General features: G+C 39.8%; 1 protein-coding gene across 1 annotated transcript; it reads right to left on the bottom strand.

Annotated features, from left to right (window-relative positions):
- Positions 1 to 461: 461 nt before the first annotated feature.
- SCML1 (Scm polycomb group protein like 1) lies at positions 462 to 9,139 on the bottom strand. The gene is made up of 6 exons (XM_065901062.1): positions 9,110 to 9,139; positions 7,473 to 7,550; positions 4,220 to 4,324; positions 3,329 to 3,821; positions 1,896 to 2,047; positions 462 to 614 (listed from the first exon to the last, which is right to left on the bottom strand). Exons 1-6 carry the CDS (start codon positions 9,137 to 9,139, stop codon positions 462 to 464), a joined length of 1,011 nt encoding a protein of 336 aa, XP_065757134.1.
- Between the last annotated feature and the right edge of the window lie 2,442 nt (positions 9,140 to 11,581).

Here is an 11,581-nt window from a genome sequence, read left to right as displayed (position 1 = left end):
GAAGTTTAAAAATAAAACATATTAATTGAAAAGAATATAGTCAGACTCCATCCAACCCACCCTTGTAGTGTAATATCTCTTGCATAAAATGACTATCTACCTTATGATTTTTTTTCATTAGAGAACCCGTCAATCCCTCCCTGACTACTTTCCCCTTTGGGATTTGGCTGTTTTGGTTTTACATATAAACATTAACCAAAATCAAAGGTGTTTCTCTGTTTTCCTGCATGAAGTGTAACTAGCTATCTGTAAACTATGCAAGGAAAATAATGAAAAGAACAAACCACCAGTTTGACTATGCTAGTGCTAGCATGTTAAATGGCTTCTAAAGGAGTAGACTGGACTGTCCCAGGGTTCTGTGATTTTGGATACACCGTATTTTAGAGGAACCTTCTACACAACAAAAACTTCTAAGGGCAGAGAGAAAAGGTGGCATTGGTCTCGCCAGAATTAAGTCCAGTCTAATCTACACACTTTTTAAATTGTTGAGGTATCTGTCTGTCTTTAAGCATTTCAATGTAGTGGCACAGCTTCAGAGCTGTCCCCAGCTTGAGCCCCATGTACTTCATCATCATGTCGTTCTTGAGCAGTAGCAGAGCTTTCCCATCAATGTCCTACAGAGAGAAGGAAATTAAAATAATTAATAAAGCTGTCATATTTTGTCAGAATGGTTCTTCCTTTCTATGTAAGAACATGTAACACCAGTTAGAGGGCAGCTCATTCCAGATGTATACTCTCTGAATGCGCAACTGCTTGATGGAAACCGTGAAGCATCACTTAATCATCTGTAAATTTGCTTCAAATTTTAAGAAAAAGGAAATTTAACCTAATATCTTAAAAACGTCCTAAGCATCAAACTACCTAATTTTAAATATCGTGTGTTGAACAAAATACTGCATAGCTGTGACAAAAAGTAAAAACTATGAATGGTAAAAATGAATTTCAGATGGTCATTACCTTTCTTAGAAGGGCTGGGAACATGAGTATGTCAGCTATAAGTGTGCTATACAGTGCTGTCTTAACACTGAAAGCGAATCAGTTGTCGGAAGCTAATTAGATGCTAAAAACTAATTGCTGATTTTCTTACCATGTTGAAAAGGGTACATCAGATATGTGGGCACTAATTGTATTCATTAGGAAACCCTATAAAAAACATTACTTGATAGTCACAAGGTATCCTCCAAATGTAAAAAAGAATTAATTGACCAAATGATGCTGCTGAAGCATATTATTTGGTTTTCACAAGTTCTGGTTTAAAAATAAAACTGTACTGAATCATATATCACTGGCTGAAGGGACCTGAAATCCCTCACAGTACTGCCTTGGTCAGGTACCATCTATACATTTTCTACTAAGTAAAACTAGAAATTAAAGAAATTAGAATTTAAAATTTAGTCCATGATGTTACTTTGTAAATGGCATAAGGGTATCAGCATTCCAAATCATCAATAACCATATAAGGTCAACAGAACTGAGCCAAATGGAATCAGTTGCTGGATTCATCGGGCGTCATAACAAGGAGGACACCCTGTCACAGCTGTGGTCACCCCTCCTACTCACGGTCCTCGGGCCGAGCAGGGAGCAGGTGGGGAGGAGGATCCTTGTAGCTGTTGTTAGAAAGGAGAAGAAACCTGAGGGTGGCCATGCCGAATCATCTTCTCTTGAGAACTTGAAGACTTGTAGTATTTTAGGTACCCGGGTACCCATTTAAAGCACAGATCCAGCCTCCACCCTTTAAGGCTTTAACTTTGGGCAAAGTAAACTTTCTCGCATATGGAATAATCAGTTGATAGGGTTCCCCCACCATCCACACTAATCAGTATCCAACTGAAGGGCCTGCACAGAGGTCATTCAAAGTCATTACGGCAGGAAAACCGGATCAAAAGATACATTACATGTTTCATGAAGAGGTCGGCGAGGGCGCTTGATAACTGAGGATCTAGGTATTTCAGAAACAGGATCACTTCATCCACAGACCAGGTTGAAGGGTCATCAGGGAGGCTCTGTTTGAGGACACCCGGGTCACTTCCAACTGGTGAACTTGGAGCTTCAACGGGGGGAAAAAAGACAAATCATACTTGACCTGATCATTATCCTGAAAGAAGAGATGTTAGGTAGGGAGTAATTGTCTCATTCCTGGAACCTTGTGTGAAGTACCCCGGCATGGACCCAGGACTCCAAGGTAAAATCCAGGGAAAGCCTAGACAAAGATGACCTGAGGATGGCTACTCAAGAATGTCCCACCTGACCTCCCCCAAACAACAAAAGCAGCTTCGGAAGACACCTTAAAGCTTCAAAGATCATAAAACAGACTGAGCAATCTGAGGCCTCTTGGTCCACAGGCAAAATACAGCAAAAGATCTGTTACTTGGGTTAAATTAGGTTAATCTAAGATAACCTATTGCTCTCTTACTTTGAGAGAAATTCTTTGAAATGCTTAATCTCTGTCCTCTTGGTCTCTCCAGATGAGGTTTATTTTACTAGCTAATTGCAATGGAAATCCCCAGAATTTAGTTTTATAATTGCTTAAATTATTCACTTTAATCAGTGAATTTCAATAACCCCCATTATCTTTGAGAACCAAATCAGTTCTTTACTGAATCTCTTCCATGGCTTTAAAATTAACGTCTCTCAAGGCTTAGAGGTGTATCTGAATTTTGAAAACAACAAGACTTCTGCTCAGCTAGGTCAGAAGTAACTTTAACATTACACTGAATACCTCTTTCAAGTTTTACTGCATGGTCATAGATATTTTGGTTGAAGGTTTATGTTTTAAAAAGAAATAACGTGAGGCATGAAACAATTTAGGTGCTCATACCTCAAAACGTTTTAGGTGTGCCATTCACTACGTTGTACTGAAACTTCTTTGTGTCCAGACAGGTACTCATTTACTCAGCCAGAGTGCTCGACTCCCTAAAGTTAGCGTGTGGTGACGGAAGCGGCTTTTGTAATTCGCCGGACCGTCAACACAAATTTGACCTTTGTTCCTGTGAATTAGCCTAAAGTGTACCTTTTCTCTCCTGTCATCTGGGCTCTGGCCATTTTAGGAGCATTTTAATTATTTACACAGGGAAAGGGTAAAGAAAAACAGAAGATAAAAAACTCACAATGGGATCATTATGAGTATTAGTGGAGAAGAGGCCTGTCCGTTGACTGGCACAGTGCAGGCACATCACAGACACTCAAGAAGTCTTAGTCATCGTTCAGAGTGCTGCCCCAAGCTAGCCCTCAAGATGGGAAACAAACAGCTTCCACAAGCTTGCATCAAGGGTGTTGAGGGATATAGGGTAAATAATGCTACTTGTAACATGTGTCAGTTCACACTCACCGAAGCTGGTCGGGACGTAGAGAGGTGAGCCAGCCTGGCTGAATCTATTGTTTTCCAGTAAAGCTGGGTAGGTCATCATGTCAGGGCTATGTGCTGGACTGCGTTCACTCTGGGTCAGCACGGTTGCAGGCTCGACTGCAGTGGACTGGGTGTCTAAGAAAAGACTGCAGGTGTTGTGGGCCTCTGGACTGGAGGAGCCCTGCGTGGGGTCCTCGGGCGAGTAGTACTCCTGGTAGGAATGCCTGCGGTAGGTGGAGGGGACCGTCGGGCTCAGGCTAAGGCATTGCTCCAGATCCAGAGGCATCCGGGACTCAAAAGGTGCTTCTAGAGGGTTGCTCTGGGAATCATTTTCCGGCCTTTGTACTGGAATAGTGGGGCTATAACTTTTAGGGCAAGGCGATGCAGAGAGACACCGCTTCTTCCTCATTTTCTGGTATCTGATCTTTTTAGAAAGCAGGTAATTATAATCTTTAAATGTATATCCAAGTGGCTTCTGAAATGACACAAACCCAGCATAAACCAACTGTGAGTGAGTGAAAGAAAAAGGAAATAAATAGTAAATACATCCATAATTACTTTCCATGGAAGATTGCTTTATATTATTAAAGATAAATGCTCTATTTTGATTACATGATTTCCTCTTCAACCCTACATTTTAATTGCACTTTATGTATTACGGTTACAAACATAAAAATACCCATTGTCGTACATTTCTCAAACGTAAACTTCAGCATTCTTCCGGCAGAGGTTTAGTCTCCCATCTGCTGCTACAGCAAGTATAGATCAGCCTTGCTTATCTCACAGTTATTAGTTCTCTCTCACTTCTGACTGGCATCTTTAGAAACCAGAGGTTTATTAGTTTAGTTTTGAAAATATTTTTATAACACTTACACGACTTTGCAACCATGACTTCACACGAAGACGGTTGATTTTTGTAACCTTTGCATGCATAACATCAAACTTCTTATCCAGTTTTTGAATAGCATCATAGATGACCTATTATAATACAGACTATTAGTGGTTTCTACTTCAAAAGGAAAGGAACATAAAAAATACCATTAAGCCAAAGTCAAAGTCTGAAAGTTTTCAAGCCGTCAGAAATCTCTTGTTTCCCACTTGATGCCTGGCTGTTGGGGACCCAGAGCCGAGCTGGCTGAGATAAGGCGCGCCAACCTCCCACTCAACTACTCCATGTCACACAGGCATTTTACGAAGCTTGAATACTGGGAAGTAAATGTACCGCAATTCCTATAAGCCATCACATTTATGATGGAGTCATTTTACATCAAGGAAGGTGCTACTTTAGGAAAGAAATTTTCAAACCTGCTAAAAGGCCAAAGAGCCTCTTTCCATATAGTGATGGTATAACCTAATAGGCAGTGAGGGGTCCACTCTGGAAAGAACAGTGAGCCAAATACAACAGATGTGACCTTTGGCTTCAGAGTACTTTAAAGTCTTGCAATTAACAATTAACCTTACAAAACCTTTGAGTACGCGACCCCTGTATGCCAATCAAGCATGTGACTGATAAAACCGGAGAATTCTTGAAATACACAGAAATTTCATTCGGGCAAAAATACACTTAAAAGGCCAGAACCATTAATTACATCATTCGTTCAAAGAAACATTTATTGAAGGCCTACCACCTGTGAGAACTACTTTGCTAGATGCTGGGAATGTGGACATTAAAAAGAAAAAAAAAAGATAAAGACAAAGGAAGAAAAAACCAGCTCCTACCCTAAGGAACTCCCATTTTAGCTGGAGAGAGACAAGTAAAGAGACAAGGTCAACAGAGCAAGTGATCGGCCGCCTGGAGCAGCGGATTTCAGTGTGCTCCGTGGACCAGCAGCATCAACACCATCTACGAGCTTGTTGGAAATGAAAAATCTCCCACCTCAGATCTACTGAACTGGGAACTCTGAGATCGAGGGCAGTGATCTGTGTTTTCACAAGCCCTCTAGGTGATTCTGATGCACGATGAAGCATGAGACCCACTGGCTCTCAGCCCTGAATAACTAGCACAGGCTCTAGGGGAACACAGTTGGGTTCAAGTTACTTAACTTCTCTGTTGTTCAATTTCCTTATAAATAGAATCGGGATGAAATCCTCTCTCCGTTCTGCTGAGGACAAGACAACGTGCTACAGTATTAATACCAACATAATAATAATAGTCCATGATGACTGGTCTGATGGTGCTCAATCATCTAGTAGTAGTATCATTGCCACGCTACAGATAAGAACAAGAGGCTAAGCGTGCACAGAAGAGCAAGACCTAATCCAGCCTGACAGTCGTGGCAGGATTCTCGAAGAAGGAGGTATCTGCGCTGAGAATGAAAAGATGAGAAGGTGTTCACTAGGTAGAGATGTACAGAGGAGCATACAGGGCAGAAGGAACAGTATATTCTAAAATACCCAACAAATTAGGAGTATGGGATTAACTGACATAAACTACTATACATAAAACGATAAACAAGGATTTACTGTAGAGCACAGGGAATTATACCCCAAATCTTATAACAACCTATAATGGAATATAATCAGCAAAACCCCCGAATTACTATGCTCTACACCCGGAACTAACACAATATTACAAATCAGCTATACTTCAATAAAAAATATTAAAACAGAAATTAAAAACACCCAAACAGAAAACAGGAAGTCAAATGTTTAGAAAGTGAACATAAATGACGATCAAAGAGCTGGGTTATGATGGGAAGGAGAGAGAGAGGATGACAGCTATAGAGGGATGGGAGGCAAAAAGAAGTGGTTTTTTTAAACCTGTGGGAGAATGACTACGCTGAGAGTGATGGAGACAGAGGCTGAAGACACAAGAGACAGAGGGATGAAGGGAGGTGTCTGAGCACAGGGAAAGAGGGTCAGTTGCAGAAACCAGCAGAGGTGTTAGCCTTACAGAGGAAACACTTTTCCCACTCCAGTGGTCAGGAAGGAGGTCGTCAGAGATGGATCCAGGCAAGTGTGAGGGCTGTGGGGAGAGGAATCAGGACTTGGAGGGGATTTCTGCTCCACACCCTCCATTTTCTCCACGAAATAAGAGAACAGGATCGGGGTTGTCTGAGGATCACCAGTCCCCAGTGGAGGTCCTCCCCTCTGCTTCCCAGCCTGGACAGGGCTGGGGTTTTACTAAAGGGGGTGCTGGGCGAGGATTAAAAAAGAACAGATGGAGGTGCTGCACCGTGTGGTCTAGATTGGTAAGGGAAGGCGCCGAAGAAAGGAGGGAGCTAGCACATTAGGAGAAATGGAGAGCATCCCTTAGCTGTGACTTTGGAACCTGGGCATGTCTTAGCGGAGATACTCTATCCCAACACATCTTGCACAATCGCTCAGAAGGCCCTGGCAGAGCAGTGTCAACCCAGTTCATCGTGGAAGCTGATGTAAAGCAAGCAGGGGAGAGCACTGCTCAAAAATCAGAACTCCCTACGTCGTCCCTGCATTCCCACTCTCTGTACATCCTTCCCCGGAAGACAAGACACGTTCCCTTTAAGTATTCCACTGCTGTTCTCTATAATGATAAAGACTCCCATAAACATTTTTTACTTTTCAAAGTATGTTCATTGTATTCAAGAAACTTTTTTATATGTTAAGAAACATGTATTTGTTTATAAATGTTCATTGCTTCTAGGGTATGCCGCTCACAAAATCCTTGATAATTACATACTTCTATCAATCTCCACCAACACGTCAATTTTTACAAAATCCCCTCAAAACTGGAAGATAAACTGTTTAAAAAATGGTGGGCTGCCATTTTGTTTCAATTGAGATATCTTGACATGCATTTAGGCACATACTAAGTTTTATCCAAATCAGCCAACTTCCTTTAAAGATTTTGTAGGGGAAATTAATTCAGTATTGAGCAATTTAGATGAAGGAGACATAACTATTATACATTTCATCAGTTAAGGGCTTTTACAAAAGGCTATGAAACCTCCATATTGCTATTTCAAAACTTTCACCTGAAGATGCTATTCTAACTAGAAATTGTTTAAAAAAATCATCACAATGAGAGCGATAATCATAAGCAATTTGATACAGCAAAATTTCAATTGTCCACCTCTTTATATGATATAAAGAGAATTTAAGCTTAATATTTTAGAAAACTACATTTGAGAGATAGAACTTTTTGTACCTGGCAGTGAGTAAGGACATTCAGAATTGTTTTTTGTTGCTCTTCGTTGCAGGATGTGTTAGACACGACACTTCCCTGCTGATATTTTAAAAATTGAGTAGTTAATACTTCACTTCTATGAAAGTCAAACTGAACAAGTAAGTGGGGAAAAAACACTATTTATTTAACTTGCTTTTATTTTTCACTAGTTTTTCAGAGAGTTTCAGAAATATTAATCTAAAGCAGAGACAAAATAAAAAAACTCATGTTATTATGAGAATGAAGATGATCACTGCTAATTAAGAAAGGGATTAAGCAAAGAATTTATTATATCAGAAGGACGGAGGTTTAGAATTTTGCACTGAAAAAAATGAGTAAAAACTGCTGTGAATTTTCTACAAGGAAAAGAGGGAAGTGAAATGGTTAATTGCTCATTGTCTAATGAAAGGAATCAGACAAATTCAGGAGAGACTAATATTTTCTTGAGTGAGTTTACAGTAAGTCTATGAAGAATTTTTTTTTAAAGTGGTTAAGTGTTAATATATTTGGCAAATGGCAATTAACATTACTTACATTATTGAAATATGCAGTATTTGGTTCATATGCATAAAGAACAGTGTTACCATCATCATAAGTAGAGATTCGTGTTCTTATCTAAGGAAAATTTATTAATAAATTAAAAGGAAAGACGATAGAACTTAAAAACTGAGGACTTCAATTTCACTTTCGAGAAGCTCCAAAAGCCAATTTGTGCTATCAAGGGACCTTTGTAAATACTATGACTATAGGAAAAGATGTCCTTGCAAAACTGTTTTCTCATTAACTGAACCACACTTAAGACATCGTTTTCCTCTTGTGTACCTCAGGGTAGAAAGACTATTTTTCTAGTAATCTGGCAGCAGAACTGCTGTAAAAGCAAGTATTTCTAACTACAAAGAATCCTGTTCATGGCTTTTGATTTTTAAATAGCCCAACAGTACCACTCTGTGGACAAAATAGGAAACACTTAAGCAACTATCTTTTTTTTTTTTTTTTTTCCCCTGTACTTGGAGGCTTGTGGGATCTTAGTTCCTCCACCAGGGATAGAAGGTTGGAGTCCGAAGCACTGAACCACCAGGGAATTCCCCACACCTATGTTTCTTGATAAATTAATCTCTAAATCACCTAAAACATTTTGGGGGGAATAAGACAGTGCATAAGTAAGTAAATAGACAGTAAACAGCCATTACATTTCACTTAATAACTCTTTATTCTAAGAGTGGATTATGAACTATAGGAATAATTTTAAGCCTACATAGAAGTATGTATGTCTGTTTCAAAAGACAAAATAATGTGGAATTGGGCTACATATTAATACTTATAAAAATATACCATGTTACCTTTGTATAGGTAGGTATGCTTTGTATAGGTATGCTTTGCAAAGTGCTTTCACATAATTATGTGAAAAGAGTCAGGAAAAAAAAGGACTCTTGGTAGGTAGTTAAAATTTAAAAACTTGCACACAAATGTTCATAGCAGCTTTATACATCAGTGTCCAAAACTCATGAACTGTGTATTTACAACCTCTGCATTTCACTGTACAAAATTCAATTCAACTTAGAAAAAAAATAGAACACAATGAAAAGAACAAAGACAGATTTTCAATTTGAAATACAAACCACATCGACTTCACTGGAGCAGCTAGACATCTTTTTTGTGCAACCAGAGCAACTCCGCTTTCTCTGAGTTGGGCCTAATTATTTTTAAACTTGCTGGCGGGTTATTTGCGAAACTCCTTGGCCATGTAGGACTGGTAAATCTTCAATTCCTGAAAAGCAACGCATAAAAAAGTTACTTCACCCACTTATCGCCTTAATAAACTTAACATGGATATGTTCTCAGAATACCAACTCAAGTTGAATTGGAGTCCTGGCTGAAGTTTAGAGAGCGACAAAATGAGAATTCTTCCATTAGTGATTTAGAATAAACCTTTAAAAAGTGAAGGGTTTTATTGCCCACGCGTAGGAATAAGAATCCAGATCGAACACATTTCCAAATTGTGAAGCGGATGCTCCACAACCTAAAGGCTACAGAGTAAGTGCTGGAGACAAATGAACAACAGAGCATATGAGTCCTAACTGCTTTTGTCAAGGAGCTCAGAAGCTTTTTACTCAGGGAGACTGCGGGCCTCCAAATGTGAGTCAGGAGTCTCTTGTGGCTTGGGGCCGCCCACCACGGTGCGGCCTGGAAAGACCACTAAAGACATCGCCTCCTCCCCTGCTCGGTGAAAACTGGGTGAGATTACGTCTAAGGTCATTTCAGTGCTTAAATTTTATATTATAAAATAAATAGTTAAATTTTATATTAAACCTAAAGGACTGTATGTGCAAAATAAGCCAAAAACTCTTCTAGAATTATGTAGGCTTGGTTATGGTTCTGAGTCATTCATCTCTGCCACCAGGAAGACGTTGAGTGCAATGCTGTCATATCATATCTCGTAGTAGATTTGAACGCTGGCATCACAGTACTGGGAGGGGCGTTAATGAGAGAGCTAGGTTCCCTTTATCCATCCTGAGCCAGGGCAGGAATGAGGCGGAATGAAGGGAAAAGTAACTCTCAAGTTAGACAAATGCAGTCTAATAATGTGGAATAAATTCAAGTTATTAAATACCTCCAATTTGAGCTGTAACTTGAACCAAATTTTACTTTTTTAGACTATGTTTATTTTTTCTGATTATACAACTAATACAAGTTATGGATACTTAAACTGGTGTTTTCATACAAAGGAAGACTACACAGCTATGAGAATAAACCAATTATTGCTACACACAGCGAGGAGGACCCATCTCAGGAATCTCAAAACTACAACCTTGAGTAAAAGCCAGACCCAGAAAAGAATACAGTGTATGAGCTCAAAAAGAGGCAAAAGTAAAAGAAGTCTTTCTAAATTAATAACTTTAGATATACCATAGTCACCTTCAACTTCTTCGTTTCCTATCTTGCACATAGGCCATGATTTATTTAACTAGTCCCAAGTCATGGATATTCAAAAGTCACTCCTCAAGTCTTGCTCTTACAAAGAACACTGCAGAGCAGGCTCCCACCTCTACCTGAACTCACACAGAAAGAGAATAGTGAGTTAAAGTTTCCCAACTCTAGGGACCATTTCTTATACTCTGACTGTATTTCTAACAACTTTGTTTTAGAGATTTAAATATATAATTTTTCTTTAAATTTGAACTATGCCACAAAGTACAGATAATAGCATCTGACAGATTTTACTGCTTACTCTGTGTCAGGCAATGTTCTAAGCATGTGATGTATGTTAATTCATTTAGCATTCCTGCCAACCCTACAGGGCAGGCTCTATTATCATCCCCATTTTCCTTAAGAGAAAACTGAGGCAAAGAGACTTCAAGTAACCTACCCAGGTCTCATAGTAAGTAGTGCAGTACGACTCCAGAGCCTATGCGCTTTACTTCTTCATTATTAAAATCACCTGGAATCCCTTTTCGACAAAGAACAAAATAAAATCCAGAACTCCTACCGTGGCCTACAAGGTCTTTACAGTCAGGTGCCTCCACACTGCTCAGAGGTCACCTCTTATCACTTGTCCCTTTGCTCTAAGCCTAAGATACTTACTAGCTGGCCTTTTATAGACAAAGTTTGCCAACCATTATTAGAGACTCTGACAGACAGTTCCCTAATGGCTTAATTACAATGCTGCTAAAACTCGGCAAGAACCACTACTCGGCAAAACAGGGCAGATTGCAGTAGCCAGAGCCCTCCACATTTTTTTTTTTTTTAAAACAAGATCGTGTCAATACACTGATCACTTTCTAAAAATCCTGTCAGGACTCTCAAAAGCAGCCGTATCAAACTTCAGCGGCTACGGAGTCGGCCAGACCTGGGGCGGGGGCGCGGGGGGGGATAATGCCGTCCAAACTGCATCCCCATCACCCATCAGGGAATCGAGCCCATGCCGTGCTTTATAAAACACCGTGCAGAAAAGTTGCTCGTTAAATCACGATTTGTGAACATTAAGCCAGTTTAAAACTCTAGAGCAGTTCGACTTCAGGGAGAGCCGGGTAAAGGGGGGGCAGCGATCCCCAAGAGACGAAGATATCAAACTACCGTGCTCAATCCACATC

The sequence above is a fragment of the Phocoena phocoena genome, chromosome X, assembly GCF_963924675.1.
Source record: "Phocoena phocoena chromosome X, mPhoPho1.1, whole genome shotgun sequence".
Lineage (NCBI taxonomy): Eukaryota > Metazoa > Chordata > Mammalia > Artiodactyla > Phocoenidae > Phocoena > Phocoena phocoena.
This window is presented reverse-complemented; position numbering and strand designations above follow the sequence as displayed.